Here is a 17,769-nt window from a genome sequence, read left to right on the forward strand (position 1 = left end):
TAATAGTATTTTACAAAACTCCAGCAGATTTATACAGCTTTCTCCTTTAAACAACTCATATCCATCCCCTTCCATTAGTCAAATGTGCGCCAAGGTTCCCAAGAAATCCAAAGAACAGGAAAAAAACCACACACTAATAAGCACGTCTCCTCAGATTATGGTACATATTCAAAATACACAGAAAATGTGGCAGTTTCCCACTAAATATAAGGAAGAAAAACCTGAATCATAATTTATTTTATGCTTCATTATTAAAAAGTCTATAAAACTCATAAGCAAGTGATGCTGGAATTTAAAGATGAGAATATGACTTACCTGAGCTTCTATTAAAAAAAACTGATGGTATTCTTCTCGGTTCTGAAGCCTAGTCTGATGCAAGTCTTTTCACTTGCACTTTAATGTTAAACAACAGTCAGAACAGTTCCTCCCCCAAGCTGTTATGTGCATCCAGCCACTAAACTTAAATCCCATTCCTCTCATTTCCCAGATACTGGAATTGTGAAATAGCAAACGCATCCGAAAAGAGAAGTGATTCAGAATTTTAAACACCAGGCAAAACAGGAGACTCCGGAGTGGAAAAATAAGAGCAGCTGAAATAAAGCAGCTTACAAACCAGAACAAGATGATGAATGTTCTTCAGAGATCCTGATGATTTGTACAATTGCTGCTAAACACTTTATGAAGTTCTGACCCTAACTGTACTGAAAAACCTGGGGGGTTTTTCGTTTGTTTGTTTTTTAAAAAAAGGCTACTATGAAGATATTAAGGCCAGAGTTTTCCAAGAGACCTCAACCTTAGAATAAGCAATGACATGAACAAAAGCAATTACTTCTGCCAGAGAAGGACAAGAAAAATATTTCTAAGCTATTACTGCATAGTAATTTTAGGCCAACAGCCAAATACTCCAGCTCTTTTCCCAAGGATACAATATCCAAAACTGCTACTGTTTTAAAAAGTCTTTTCTGCTGCAGAAACACAAATACAGGAAAGATCCTTTTTTATCCATACAGCTGAAGCCTTCGAGCACTTCCAAGAACAGATGATTTTTGCTGCATCTCACCTAGCATTGCCAGTTGTCTCACACAAACTCGGAGCTCCACATTGTGAACAAACCTAGAATGACATACTTAAGTACTAATGCAAACAAAATGTTTTTGCAGCAGTCTCCTCGTGCTAGCCTAGCACCCAGAAAGAAATTATGAATGAGCAGTTCTGACATGCAGTAGTCTTTTTTTTAAAGTATTCAGGTCAAAATAAGCCACTCACAGTCTCATGTGCTGGTTTACACTAAACCAGTAAGAATTGCACGTGAAAGGTTTAAAGGACCTCTCTTCTGTGCACATGCCTACATGTTATACACTGTTACTGTACCAGAGCAAGAAACATGCGCAACACAACTATCCAGTCGTCCAGCCATCATACTTTCTCACCAAGAATGTACATTATAATGGATCAGCAAGGGAACAGCAGAGTACTGGACAACAAGAGAAACCTGCGCTAAATGTGAAGATAAACACTAATATAGCGACTAGGCTTCAAAACCCAGAAATTTAAATTCATAGTCGCAAAGTCAAAGCATATAGAATGTTTAAGACCAAGGTGGAAGGAGATACTCAAAGACAACAGTACACAGAGGCCAAAGTATTATGAAGGTTCATCAAAACAATTGACATGAAAGGCTTTGGAATGACAAACTGGAACAATACTCAAATGCAAGGCAAAGAATAGATCTCAGCACAGAAGTAGAGACGTAGCAAAGAACAAGAATATGCATGCTCTCGAGCAAACTGAATTTTTTGTTGTCATTTTACTAGAGACAAGAATGAATTTGTACACACATTTAGGAAGCAAAACTTATTCTCCTCACTATGTACTATTCCGAGACCAAGGAGAAAAATCAGCTTTTACTGTACACTATCTACTGTTGCAGGGCATGGAAGAGCACCCGTGAACTAGGAGGAGCTGTGTTATGTGAAGGAGCTGGACCTCAGGGGCCAGAATCCTTTACAGGCAGCTTCATCTATATTCAGGCTTTATAGTTTGCTTGATTGTCTTTTACTTTTCAGCATCTCCAAACCACCTTTCCAGTTCGAGAAGCCAAATAATTTGTCAACATAAATTTGCCATCCAACTCCTTTTCCCTCAAAATCTTTAAAAAAAAGTCAGTATTTAGTATTACAGAAACAATGCTACAAAGCCTGCAAGACAATTGTGGCAACAAACGCTCTCATTTTTCTTCTTTGTAAGCTTTGTCCATCAACATTAATTTCTTCAGGTAATTTTATGTTCAATACCTTCTTCCACATTTTGGTTTGGGGTTTTTTTTTTTTCCCCCATGATAGTTAAATGATAGGCATAAATTAACTGGAAGTGAATTCAGTATGAGAGATCTATGAGAAATTCTTCTAGAAATGTCATGGTCTACCTTGTCAGTGAATACTTGTACAAGCCTTTATCCTAAGGATGGCTAACCCAAAATAATGTTTCCCTCTAAGTTATCCTTGTCTATACAAACAGTCACAAATTACATAATGTAGTTTTGAGAACACTGTCAGGACACTGCTTACAAGAAACACCATGTAGCAGACAGTGGCTAGGCAATAGGTTAATTCTTAATATGCCCAATTTTCAAAACATTTATTTTCAGCCACTAGGTTTTATTACATGGAGTACTAAATTCCAAGGATTAACCTAAAGTTACATAGTTTCCATTTATGTACACATTTACCTTTAAATAGGAAAAAGCCTAAAAATACATTCAAAAACTATGTGGTCACTAAAGACAATAACCCCAGACAAGTTTGTAATCACATCAGGATGGGCCATTTTCTAGAAATCTGGTAAATAAAGAACAGGTAAGAACATGACTTTCTAAAAAGAATAGATTTAATGATATTCCCTTGCCTATTTACTGGGAGAATGATGAAGTGATCAGAAATACTAGCTACTTCAAATGGACAGAAGAACTGCAATAAGTTACTGAAATTCATGTGGTCTTAAATTCTTAAGTGAAATCTTTTAATAGCCGATTTCCACTCTCTCTATTTCCTAGTTTATTCTAGCATCTATTCTTTATGAAACACTACATTGACAATGTTTGTTAAGCACATTTCTGGAAGCATTTAAAATATTTCTTCAAAAACAGTAAATTACTGTGTGTTCCTAGACTGTTATTTATGTTTCAGGAATCAACAGACAGTATAATTTCTGCTAGAATTTGTAATCTGTCAGAATAATCTTGAAAGTTATGATAATCTAACTAAAAGTTATGAAAATTATGATAATCAGCAACTTCCTGATAGTCACCATAATTTGAAGCGACTGACAGGTCAACACTTACAGGAAGAAAATGAATAGTTATCAAACTTGATGATTATTTAACTATTTAACAAGCTTAAAGAAACAAAAACCTTATATGCCTCAAAGCAGTTGTACTCTCATTGCCAAGATTTCAATTATAGTTCGGTTTTAGAAACATGTAGTCCATATAAAAACTTCATCTTTTCATAAACTACATTCATACCATGTTTAGGACGAATAAATCCGATTTCTCACAGCCTGCGCTCTCAGTTCAAGACCATTATATTAAACTGAACAAGAATGTTAAGAAAGCAAATGAATTATTTGCTTTAAGACTTCTTTTTTAGTGAGAATACATTTTACTCAGGTATCGCCTGTTATTTCCATTTTCTATGCTCCTGCCTCAAGAAAACAGAGCCAATTGTCTCCCCTTTCTATTGCAAGTGACATTTTATGTCATTGGGTTCCAGATAAACAATGATTTCATGCCAAGGCTTTTTCTACTTTTGTACTTCTAGTAAGCCATGCAAGGAAGCATACAAATGCATGTTAGCAGAGGACCTGTTAAACCAGAAATCTGAGGTCTGATCATTAGAACTGGGCTACAACAGCAAGACTATCATCCCCCTTTAAGAAATCCCACATTAAGGAGCTTGTATCAATTTCTGTTTGCTTACAGAAAGCCTCCATATAACTTAGAAATATGCAAAGGAGAAGACATTTAAAAAAAACAATCTGCACAAAACTTTTCAGCTATCATTTACAAATAACAGTTCCTGAAAAGTAGTGTATGTTGAAAATTTGTCAATACTTCATAAATTTTCCTAATTCCCTTATCAGTTTTCATGAGAAACTTTACATGTAGAGATAAAAATACTGAAATGTTTATAACACACATCTAATGAGCATATGCCTACACACATATGTATGTGTATGATATACATATGTGTATGTATACATATATGCACACACATACATACACCCAACCATGAATACAGCAGAAGTCCTTTTTCTTTTTTTTAAATTGTATTCTCCCTCAGCTCGAATTTCCTCATGACAAAAAAGAATGTCTTTTTGAACAAAAGTACTGAATAACTTAGAAGAAATATACTTCAACCTGACCAAAACAGACAATTGGGCTAAATGACTACTTTACCTGAGATACCAACTTACATTACCCATCTTCTCCAATATCTTTGTCTTATCAATTAATACCACAGGCTGCTCAAACTAAAGCTTCTGTAGTTCGCATCTAACTTTCAATAGTTCATAATCTGTTTCCAAATTTATGTGGAAAATGATAGGAAAAAAAGGAACATGGAAACAACAATAGCCACTAACCTAATAATAGTATCAACGCAGAAAAACATCAAATGAACATCACAGATAAGAAATTAAAACTTGGATAACAGAAACAATACAAAAGCTCAAAAGCTACAAAGTAACAGGAAAAGAGAAACAAATGGGATAAAGACATTACACATTTTCTGGAACAGAAGTGTTGGAGCGAACTAAAAGCTACTTAAGGTTCTGATCTCTTTACACTGGGTTCTTATCAGACAGAAGACAGTTGGAAAGCATGGTCTCAACAGGATAAAGCTGTTTACCAGCAACTGGTGAACATACAGTGTGGTGGTATTTCTATCCTAGCACTATATATTTGAAAAAGTAATTTTACAAGTATAGCAGGGGTGATTTATCTTTATTACAGCCGTACACCAAGTAAGGCAAGGTAAAAACAAAGAAACAGAAAAATCTAACCCATTTTTAATCTTCTAAAGAAATGTCTTAGGATACTCTAGCTAGAGCTGTACCTTCAAGATCCAAAGACTATTTGCTGATGACCGACAGCCTTGTTCATCATTCAAAGATAATTCCTTATTATTACATAATATCAAACATTTTGTCCCTCCCCCATCTTAAGTATTCTATTTGTGTCCCATTAAGAATGTAAGTTTGATATATATGGAAGCAAATGTGATCCATGCAACAACATATGGGAATGAAGATGTCCTTGGTCAAAGTGATTTTCACCTAATCATTTTTTTGAATGAGTCAAGTTCTTCAAATAAATGATTAATAAAAACTTTTCTCTTTACACTTATGGACTGAAACTCAGAATACGCTGTTGCTTTTCCTCAACAAATGTGAGCACAGCAACCATGAGACTTAAACCAGGAAGAAAAACCACATACAGATACCTGTGACTTTAAAGTCAGGATACAGGAAAATATCTTATGTATGATTAGATATACAGCTTGGGCTGACTGTAACTTAAATAGTGCAGAAGGTGATTATTTGAAGAGACTTCGAAAGTTTAATTACTTATTTTAAAAGAAATGTTTGTAATAAATGTTTAAATAAGAAGGTTGCAAAAGAATGCAAAGGATGCACAGCAGGAAGGGTACCACTCTCATACAGCACAGAATCTCTTAAACAATGCCAACCTGCATGACAGCAAATGTCACAGAATTGGGGAATGAAATGCAGAAAGTCACACCCGAAAAGGAATGGCACGTTTTACTCACAGAGCTCCTCCTCCAGGAGGTTTGCGTAAATTTATCAGCATACATGCACGTTGCCCCTGTAGGTTTTTGAGTGTCTTTCTGGCAGTTACAGCTAGTGGCCTTAATCACCCCAAAAAAGAGAAAGAGAAAGAATTTGTTAGAAAATAACTAAGACGCTTGAAAAGGGCAAGGCCCAGTGTTCAAATAGCTTGCATTACTTGGCACTATAGCACAATATGATTAAACTGTAGAAACTAGTATTTACAGTGCTGCACAACTGCTTCTTTTTCCAAAGCATATTTAGAAATAACTTAGAATAAATGTTGACTTTTGGAAATCGTTTTTGATTCACTTAAATTTCCGAAGCACCACATTCCTTAAGTCACCTTTCAACAATTACGAATATAAGTTTTACCCATCTTTAGAACAGAGCTCCTTAGCTGCAACAAAGTTTTCAGTTAACACAGGAATTAGGTATACAGCCTACCAAGAGATATTCCCTTGAAGAAATCTTTGAAGGCTGACGGTAAGAGTGAGACTAAGTGTACTGAAAAAAAAAAAATCAACATTTAATGCAAAATACTAATAGATACCAAAACAAATTGTCTTGTCCTGTGATCTGGAATTCTGTTGTTTGAGCAGAAAGCCAGATCTTAACCTTTCATTTTTGTTTTAGAGGGAATGATCACACGCTAGACAGGGAGAGGATAAAGCCCACAGGTCCATTTCAGTGCACATATGTATAAAAAGCACACGCCAAACATTTCATTAGAGATTATAGTCACAGAAGACTGTCTCCACCCACAATAAATAAATATGGTGCGCACCTCTTGGCATCTCATCTACACTACTTTTAAGATCTTGCTGTGGCTTGAAATGGCTTGAAAACATGGGGCTGTTTTACAAGAATTGTCACAGCAGGTGAGTTTGCCAGAACCAAATGCAGAGATATGCATGGCAAAATCCAAAGTTAACTTAGAGCAAGAGCAAAAAGCGAAGAGGCAGACGTTACTTTTGCTTGAGGACTTATGTGTCCACCTGAACCTGATTTATGATAAAAATGCCCCCATAACTTTTATTTATTTGGCCAATTTAATCTTACTATTCAACACGCTTTGTGTTGTTTTAAACAAGAATCAACTTTGACTACTACCTTGCTGGGCTTTAAATTCTGTAGTGGAATTCTTTATTAAACTAACAGACAGTAGGGGGAAGGAGAGGGGAAAAAAACCAACCAAAAAAACCTTCAAGCAGGACAATAGGCCTGATACTTGTTAATTTTTAAAAGTATTTTAAGCATGAAGTGCCTTATCTTTGCTCATTGTTATTTCTGAACAGCTTCTAGAATTTTATGTTCAAAGTGTTTGTTTTGGAAATGAAGTATGTTTAACAATCATATAAACACCCTTGCTTCATGCCACACATACAAATCATGACTGGCCTACAGAATTAAAGAGCCCAGGTGTACAGTTGCGAACACACTAGAACGTGTAGAATTGGTCTGCTAACTGAACCATTACAGACGCGTGAGTCAGGTGGGTCGAAACAGAACCCAAGTTTACCTCTGTTACAGTGAAAGTGTAGGGACAAAAATTAGACATCTAGCCCTTTTAAAGCCTTCATAACTATTATTATTCTTATAACTTCATAACTAACTTCAACTACTTATTGCAGTTACATTCTGTAGCGCATATTTCAGATATTGTTAAACATTTAACATTATACTTACAAGTTGATGCTCTAATTGGTTGATTGTTTCATCCTTTTTCTTCAGTTCATCTTTAAGCTGCCTGATCTCATTCAGCAGATCGTCCATCTGCAATAGAGCAGTGGGCAATACAAGGTTTTCCTATAAGGGCTACACAATCTAAATCAACACTGCTACAGGACATATTATATCAGATGTTCATGGAAGACTGGCAGTAACATTAGCACATGCTTTCCCCCTCTTATTTGCATGGTGAGATGGGCTGTAGACATACAGCCTAAAGAGTGAAGAAACTTGACTAGAAATCTCTTGAAAAGACAGAGTTGAGCTGACCCACTAAATTTGCAGGCTAAAGTAAATCAGCTGCATTTTTTGATGCATTAATTCATCTACTGTACAAGCAACTGGCATCATGGAGATGAATATCCCTAGCCACAAATACTACCTATACTCCTCTTTATACAACAACAAAAAAACCCTGAAGCCTACAGGTTAAGTGAACTTATCATTAACATAAAATGATAGAAACAAGACAGAAATAATTTAGAAACATAAGCATAACTACATTTACTGAATGCAAACAGCACAACTAATTTGAATACATCCTACTAAAAACTGAAGACAAAGTAATTATGCAAAGTTCAGACACTAAAAAAATTGGTAAATATGCAAGAATGAGTTTTTTAAAAATAATTTTTCAGCACTAGGTAGTTCTAATGTTTTATAACTGTGCCATTACAGCTAGGCCATAAGTTAAGGGGTATACTTCTGTTTAGTAGCGCACATCTACTATTTCAGTTTCACTGAAAATGTTATTAGTTACTGCTTTAGGACAACACCCAGACTGATTCTTGCAGTTTTTCAAACCACATAACAGTATCAGGAAAAGAAGTGACAATTCAAAATGCCAGTTAAATCTATCTTTTTTGTGTTATGAAGTTAAAAAGCAATACTTTTTCCTCTAGGAATTAAGACTAAGATTTTAAGGGAGGTGATTGTAGAAGGACAAGCACAACAAAGACATCAGACAGTAATTAAAGAAAAAAGAAGGCCTAAGTGTTAACAATGTAGAAACCAGGATTGCTAAAGAATGATGCATATAGATCTACAGCTTTGGCAAACCTCTTAAAACGCAAAAGCAGGATTTGGGCAGATGACCTTCAAACAGGAATAAGATTGTAAGCGTCCTTCCTTTTCAAGAAGTATTTCTAATTTCATTGTATCTTCAGCAAGTATTGTTCCCCTACTCTAAGTGCAGGATTAGTGATCTTTCTGTATTGATTTTACAATAAGAGCCTCAAGCAATGCTATAAAACCTTAGCGCTGTAGCAAGTACAACATTACAAGTCTGTGACCATAAAAGATGATCCTTTTTGAAATATCCACTGCGATTGCTTCTTCCTTTAATACCCATTCTAAAACAATAAACTCATCCTTGACCTTGTGGGGTTCACATTGTTTTTAAGTTACATCTGCAATACCTGCATCATCTCAGGGAAAACTTACTTCAGACGAAAGAATTTTAAACTGAAGTCAACAATAAATGTAATGAAAGAACAAATAACTAAGTATGGTATGATTACACTTCAAAGCAAAAACTGCCTTTTCAAATTCTAACACTTATCAAGCAGGCAGCAAATCTTTGAAACAAGTTACTCTACAGCTGTTAATTCCCACGACTGCTACAAATACCAAAAGGCAAAGTTATTTTAATTATTTTAAACTGTGCTAGCATTTGTAAGTATGTATTTTAAAAGGTCAAATAAACCCTTCCATTTTAACAAAACTGAAAAGGTCAAGTATATAAACATTTGCTAGGTTTGCATTTAAATAGATGAAAGAAGCAAGAAGCACTACTTTGCAGTGACACAGAAGTCTTGGTGGTTTTTGAATACAAACAGGCTTGTATGTCTTTTTCTGTGGAGTAAATCAGTGTCATTTACCTTAAAAGTTGACTCCGGTTCTTGTGGTTCTGGACTTGATGGAACTGAGAGTGGGATATCCTGGAGTGACACATTTTCATCATTCTATTAGAGAACAAAAACAAGAACAAAAGCTCAAACTACTTGCTGAAACAACTTCCTTGCAAACTTTCTTTCAAGGATGGAGACACATCACCTCTCTGCAGAACCTGTTACAATGTCTGACCTCTCTCACTGTGAATCTTCCTTTTTTCCCCCCTGGTAGGAAAGCCTCCCTTGACACAGCATGTGTACAGTGCCCAATTAAGGGCCATGAACAGCCCCCTTCTCACAAAGCTGAAGGAACAGCTGCAGCTATGTCCAAGTGTGTTGATTTTGCACAAAAAGCTGGTAAAAACCGGCCATTGTGTTCAAACATGTGAACCCAGGAAACATGAAATTCTTGTTCTACCCTTAATTGGTTTAGTGGTGAACTTGGTAGTGTTAGGTTAATGATTGGACTGAATGATCTTAAAGGTCTTTTCCAACCTAAACAAATCTATGACTCTATATCAGGAAGGAATGGTGATATGCGATTTTAAAAGCTTTATTTCCTTCAGTAGCCATTCAAATAATATGTCTGAGCAATATTAAAATATATAGCCAAAATATTTCAGCTAGGAATTCTTAACTAAAAAAAGCAACATTTGCTACTGGGCAGACTAATACAAAATTAATTCACAGCCATCAGAACAGAACTAAGTATCAATCGTAAAAACTGGAACCACACAAAAACATTCTTTCCCCTGCCGTGACAGCCATGAATGCTGGAATTAAGCACAGCAAGTAGAAACAGAAATAACCAAAGATGCCAAAAGATGATTGCCTGGGTACATCCTGAAGCACTTACACTCTCGTGACAAGAACACATGCAGCCATTACGAGCAGTACTCTAAGCCTGTGGCACTCAACCCTGAAAAGGTTCAGTTCGGTTACAAAGTCAAGTCACAGACTGAACAACTGACACTGTATTCTCGTGATACGTTCTCAGGTTTGTATCGTGATATTGTGTCCAATCTTTGTGTGACAAAACTATACAACAATTACAGTACAGTTATTTTATGGTCATGGAAGATCATAACCACCATTCCCTTGGTGTGAAACAATTTATTCCCCTCCACCCTCCCCACCCCGCTTTCTGTCCATCTCTTCCATCCGCTACCTTCTTAAAGAAAAAAAAAAAAAGAAATTAATCTTCTACCTCACAGTATTCTCCTTTATTTTTTAGGATTCTTAGAGGGGAGTTTCTTTACGCAATGACCTCACTGCCTAAGATTGCATTTGTGGAATCTAAGAGCAGCATGTCTCAAAACCTGTCTAAAACTACTCATGCTGAGCCAGCAACTCCCTAAAACCACAAGAGTAATACTGCAGCTCAAATGCTAAAGATCAAATAAGGCAAAACCCCACAACAGACCTATTTATGTTCTTTATGTCCATGAGGTATCTTTTTTGCTTTTTAATCTGTAAAAAGTATTTCTTAAAAATGTTTAACTGCAGAGAAACATCAATGAGATTGTCCAGGTGCAAAAAAGCAAACAATTAAAATTGATTTAACAATTCGAACAATTAAATTTTTACTTTTTCCTATAGTCACCAATTACTGGCAGCCAGAATATGCACAACCATCACCAGACTTAAAAGATAAATACTAAGAACTATCGTACAATTCCAAATTGCTTTTACCATACTGCAGTCAGATTTGATTTCCATCACTTCGATGTTATTTTATATCTTGCAGTTTTTTGGTGTTGGTTTTTTGTCTTTTGTTTTTTTCTTTTAAACTCCTTGGCTTTTTTTTTTTTTTTAAAAAAAAAAAAAGACGACTATTCATTGTGAGAGCAGTCAAATTTCATGGCTTCTGACTCCTTAACACAGCAAATGTTTCAGCTTACACTGTCCGACACACAGTTGTATTCAATTCACAAGTAGCTGCTTGTCCCTCCTGGGCAGGTTGCCAGCACATGACAGGCTGCTGAAGCAGTGGTTTACAGACTATGTTATGAACAAGTTCTAATAGAGTGTTTTGAAATAATTTGCACAACAATATCATAAAGAAACAAACATTACTTAATCCAAAACATTTCTAAAATGCTAGAGGAAGTGAGCAGCAATTAGAATCACAGAATCACTTACAGATTAACTGATTATATTTTATTTTTATATTCTATTTTATATTTACCTTATACTCTACAGTTAAGAGATTTCATCAACATTTTTTAGTTTAAACAACTATTCAAACAAATACATGCACTCAGAAGAAAAGCTGCATCGGACAGTCAGTTGTAATTGTGAAGGAGTAATCATGGGAATGGAAAAAACACAGAACGAGACAAACTATTTCAAGCAAAACTATCTTGCATGGCTTTTAAAAGCTCTATCACTGACACCTCTGGTATACCCATTATTCCCGTTAAAAATGCATGTAAGTGGAGCAACAAAACATTTTACAACAGCAGATTAAGACCTAATTGCAAAGAAAGTTAGTATGTCACATTCTCTGGTGATTTAAGTACTCCAGCCCTATGCTATGCCTGACTAATATTCACTAGCAAAGCAAAAATTAAGTTCATTTGCATCGATTCCCTTAGCACTATCTTAATTATCTTAATACATATAATGAACACAGGGCAATTGAAAAAAATTCAGTTCTAAAGCTAATCAGCAGGAACTTAAGCATCCCGTTGCGAACATATGCTAGGCTTAATCTATGAAACTTTTCTTGTTTTGCTTCTTTTCCTGCTCATTGTATTGCTAAAATGAGATTGGGGAAGGGGAAATCAGAATAAGGCTATCCACATACAAAGCAGAGATCAGAATTAGCAAAAAGACAACAGAATTAGCAAAACAAATGCAACTGGTTATATGCACATGCTATTTTGGTAGCCTAGAAATTATATGCTAAGAAGTCATCAAATTTCAGAAACTTAGAGAGAAGATACACTGTTACCCTTTAGGCAAAATCACAATAAACTTTATAAAGGTATCATTACATTGCAATAAGCAATATATCTCTTGGTTTTTACCTAACATTTTTACAATAGTAGAATACATTACTTATTATAGCATCACCACATCTTCAGAACAGCTGCACTAGCCTCATTTGTGCCAAAGGTAGAAGATGCTTGCAAAAACAAGAAGTCAGGATAGTTTGTTATCAAAACCAAATACTTAAAATTAAATGCATGGAAAAACAAGTTCTGCTTATGAACATAAGCAGCAACCGAACATTTTAATCTAATTTCCTTAGCAGAAGATTGCTTTTGAAAAACAGCAGCATTAGAAGGAAAAAATAGTTGTTAATATTTGTAACTATTTCCTAAATTTAAAACACTGCAACAAACAACTCAAACCTCATACATGCTGGCAATCCTGGTACAGTTATTTTTAAACATTACTGACATTTTAGGCGTGAAAATAACCTGCAGTATGTAAACTGACGGAGGACTAATGTTGCAGACATTCACATTTAATTAGTTATGTAGGGACAGTCTTCAGTTATAAATTGATTATTTTAACCTGATATAAATTCATATATATATCTGCATGCAATGTTTAATCAAGAATACGCTCATTTAAGAAACAGTCAAGTAATACGGCATTGACTGATCATTTCACAGTCCCTTCTTGTTGCTATGAGTATCAGCAACCCACGTGAATCACTCTGTCTACAGTGATTTTCAACTCAATCACATTTACTGCAATGTTTTTGCTGGACTTGTCAACAGCATACACTTCAGCTTTTGGCCAGTTTTGGGTGGCCCCTATGTGATAAACTGAGGTAATCACATGCCTCAAGATACATTTTAAAGTGGCTTATGAAATTACAGGAAACCTGGAGTCGGAAACCATTACAAAATACCCCAGCAAAACTTAGAAAATCATCCTAAATTTATGAATAGCTACATAAAGGGAACAGGTGGTTGTGGTGGAAAAAAATCCACACACAAATTCCCTTCAAACACTTTTAAAACACTCAGACTAAAAGGTTGCTCTGAAAAAAAAAAAAACCCTTTAAGCTAACTTTTTGAAGACAAGTGTGAAGAGATATAATTCACCACCTCTTTAACAACATTTTAGTATTTATCAGCATAGTGCCTATACAACAAATCCAGAGGAATGTCTAAAGCTTTACAACCATGACTATAAAAGTAGCCTGATTTCATGTTGAATACTATTTCAGCTTCATACTCCTTTGCAAAGGGTATCTGCTGAGAAAATTAATACCATCTTTGTTTTCTACAAACCAATTGATTTTATTGTTTTAGGACAATCTCAGTGAGAGTTATAGATACAATTTTTAAGTGTACATATAGGTAGAATATGTAACAATCCTTTCTTCCCCAAGTGTCACAACTGTCATGCACCTTATTTCTCTGGACAATTAATTTTCTACATGTCAAACATTTTTCCACACCCACTCCCAAGTGTTACAGTCTAACTGAAGCACTTGATTATATTCTCAAGTCTGCATTTGTCATTTTTAATCCATGTCAAGAACATGAGCTAAAGGCTATGGGAATAACCCTCCATCATAGCTGTCACAGGTACACCACAACTCACCCAAATACACAGAGCCACAAATTGAAACCTATATTTGAGTGGCTGTACTTAACATGCTCTCATGTCAATATTTTACGAGTGTGAAATCTTTAGTACAAATGCCACACAAATCCCTGTGCTTGCTTCACCTTACAAATTCCCAAAGAACTGACTTATTGCTTTGGTAAACAGAATGCTAACCATTAATTTTTATTTAGTGACAGATTATTATTTATGAAGTGTGTCAGATACAAGCATTTAGTCAAGAACGGCTTAATAAAAAAAAAACCTCATTACCTTCCTAACCTACTGTGCTGATTATACACAGCAGCAATTTACCTACTATAGATTGTTGGGCTCATAGAACTGCAGTATTTCTGCTGATGAACAGTTCAGCAGCTCAAAAATGCCACATTTGCTTGTATTTTCTCCTATCCTCTCAGCAGTTACATGTGCTCATTTTATGTGCCTCTATTTTAAAAAGAAAAAACTACAACCAAAAGAAAAGTCAAGCTCCTTGACTAAATACACCATAATAGTCGCCGGAACATATTTCAGTATTATAAACACGCACCTTCTATACAGCATACAGACAGTGCAGCTGTTCTTACTGCCTATTCTTTCCATCGTCCCTTTTCCCCTTCCTTTCTTCGGGTGATATTACTTGCAGGCTTTAGTTAAAAACACATGCAAAATAAAGAAAAACCGTAGAACTTCTAGAAGAATAAAAGAGATAAGATAAAGGGTATTCTCTCTCAGATGAAATCTCCCATATTGCTTCAGAGGAAGATACAAAGCTCAAAGCTTAAAGACAATAGTTATTTTCACTGTACTAATGTATTCTAAATTCTCCTATTACAAAAATCAAGCCATTAGAAGCAAATGCATTTTCAGCAATTATCTTTTGGTTCCCTAACAGCATAAGCTGCCTTTTAATACACATGATTTTAAAAGAATATACTACTACTAAGTATACCAATAATTTCATCCTGAGAATTCTTTCAACATTCCAGCATCTACAGTTCATGAAGTTGAAAATGCTAAACAAACATTTCTCAAGTTTATCAAGGTTTATTAAAGTTCTAGCAAGGTCTAGCTTTTGATTCCCAATTCAAAGTAGAGGGTGCTATTCACCTGCTGACTACTTGGCCTTTTGAGTGTATTCATCCAAATATCACTACAATGAGTGTCATACAGTTTCCATTACCCACGGTCAAATGCTGTTATAATGGTAGTCCATCAGCTAACCAACTGTTTAAACGTAACATTTACTGATTTTATTGCTATTGTTTGTTTATTTCTTTGGTTCTGTTTCTTTCAAGCACAGTTAAGTCACTGAGGTGAGCTGGTTTGTGGCTAAAAATGTAAAAATTGTAGGTGCAATTTATACACTTCAATATACGACACAAAGAAACCTTTGTACTTCATTAATTAAATCTGTTCCTTGTCTTCAGGCTTTTCATAACATAGATAAATATCTCTGACAGATCTCACCAGATGCAAAAAGAAAAGAACACAATGAATATGTACTTCAAAAGGTACTCAAGTGACTTAATAATCTAAATCCTCAGCAAAAATATATTGGTGCATTCAACAGTTTTGCACTACAGACTTCATTTTTTCAATCATACCTCTTCATACAAATGGGCTAGTCATATCTGGTAAGTTACATTGAAGATTTGTACTTGAAAAATAGAATTTCTTTTCCATTCATAAAAGGTAAGTTGAAAAGAAACATTTTTTATAAAACTTGCCTCCCCCAGAAAAAAGGGCTTCACATATCTCACAGTTCTGTGAAGTCCTTCATGTTTCAGTCCTCCTTAAAATATCAGTAAGTGCTTATCTGAGATAAGACAGGGTGGTTGCGATCATTGCTGCCAGTCTTGAGAGGAAGCTACTATAGAGGACGGTCAATCCTTCCCTAGATCAAAGGCTCCAGGGCATCAGAAATAGTATAATTCTTATTTAAATAAGGATGTTCTAACACATCAGCACCGTAGCCTCAACCTAGAGCAGCAAGTTTAAGAAATTAGTTGAGGAGGAAGAGGAAGAAGGAAGAAACTTTTAAGATCAGAAGAAAACTTATTTACTATTAAGCATGCAAATGAAGTACCTTAGTCAATGTTTAAGAGGCATTAACATTTAGATGTCGATTATTCCTAGAGTTAGACTTCAAAAGCATTTTCTTCTTGCAATACAAAGTTAGTGCTCCAGGTGAACAATAAGTGAGAACATTCACCAGTAGTTCACTAGCTCCCTGTAAATAATTGCAGCTCCATTTAGTGCAAGCAGAATGTACGGTTTTCACTCCATATAAGCTAGTATAACATTACTGCAAAATCAGCAAAAGTTATACTTACTACAGTGAAAATTTTGAAAAACTCTGCACGAGATAGACTCCTATTCCTGATTTCAGCATTTGAAGATACAGAAAGATGGCAATATGCGAGGAGGAAGCAGACAGCATGTGTACTGCTCGCATTGTTAACCTGCTCACACAGAGTTCAGAAAAGGCTAGACTACTCAAATAACTACTTATTTTTCCAAGCAGAACTGGGAACACAACACCAAAACCATGCTGTTGCAGCTATTTTGCTAGTAATATTCAAGATAATTTATATACGGTTATGTGAGATATAGTCACAACAATGAATCCAGTATAGCACATGAAGTTTCCCTAGGAATCTGCTAGGTACACTGTAGAGCATAGCATGTAATGAATGTAAGTCACACTAGAGTTGATTAGATAATTGTATAAAATTGAATTTAATTACTATATCTTACTACAGCTGTTCCTGTGAGACCTCATGCCTAAGACCTGACTACAGCTCTATTTCTACCTATCCAAATTAAATAATATTGCTTAAAGTCCTAACTGGAAAAAGGTAACACACATTTAAATGTATAATATAGGTGAAGCAATGATAAGAACTTCTGCTTTCTTCACTAAAGCTAGCGTTTGAAAGGAGCTGACTTTGTATCTTGCTTTTTTACATTTTGTAAGAGGCCTGTCATATGACCCAGACTGAGATCAAGTCCTAGTTCAGTGTTCAGACTGCTAAAGTTCATGTAATTGTTTTCAAAATTATATTTGTTCTTTACAATAAGAAAAAAAGAATTGCAAGATTTTTACTCGTTTCTGTTAGCGTAAAGCTCAGTATTTTAGGAGAGATTTAAAACCATTTAAAAATAATGAAAAAATATTTCATACGAAGTTTTACTCTAATTGTTTAGTAAATAAAGGTAGTAAAGGTCGAAAGTTTTCCCTTCTGTAGCAACTTAATTTGCTTTACATTACTATTCATATTGTTTCATTAAAACGCTGGATAATACACAGAAGAGTAGAATAAACATTCAGAAGTCCAGTGATGAGTTTTGGAAGCAGCGAGTTAAAACAAGGGGTGGTTAGGTCAGGAAAATACAAAGAAGTAGGCTTGACAAAGTTTGAAGGGAAGAATAATACTTGTTATTACAAAGCTCGCTGTTACAGCAAGGGAGGGGGAGAAGATCAAGCTTTTGGAAAGAGAAGCAGCAAATTCTGAAGAACATACTTCTTATTAGGAGTAATTTATTCTTAAATTCTTATTAGGAGTAACTGTTTCTTCTGTGAGTTTAAGTTCTTTAAAAACTTATTCTGAGCTACTTGAGGCAAGGTTTACGTTCTGTAACCTTTTAGGAAAGTCTGTCTATTATTAAGTAGATCAAGATTTAAAACACAGTATTCTGCAAGGCCACACACTTCAGCTATAAC

The 17,769-nt window shown here is 35.2% G+C and overlaps 1 protein-coding gene across 3 annotated transcripts in view; it reads right to left on the reverse strand.

Annotated features, from left to right (window-relative positions):
- The window catches only part of CCSER2 (coiled-coil serine rich protein 2), a 57,541-nt gene that overhangs the window by 12,038 nt on the left and 27,734 nt on the right, over positions 1-17,769 (reverse strand). For all 3 annotated transcript variants that reach the window (XM_075717806.1, XM_075717808.1, XM_075717807.1), the window contains exons 6-8: positions 9,459-9,542; positions 7,537-7,623; positions 5,829-5,927 (exon numbers count right to left, since the gene is read on the reverse strand). In XM_075717806.1, the coding sequence (XP_075573921.1) occupies positions 5,829-5,927; positions 7,537-7,623; positions 9,459-9,542 (270 nt within the window). The remainder of the gene's footprint in view (positions 1-5,828; positions 5,928-7,536; positions 7,624-9,458; positions 9,543-17,769) is intronic.

Source organism: Pelecanus crispus, chromosome 10, assembly GCF_030463565.1.
Source record: "Pelecanus crispus isolate bPelCri1 chromosome 10, bPelCri1.pri, whole genome shotgun sequence".
Classification (NCBI taxonomy): Eukaryota; Metazoa; Chordata; class Aves; order Pelecaniformes; family Pelecanidae; genus Pelecanus; species Pelecanus crispus.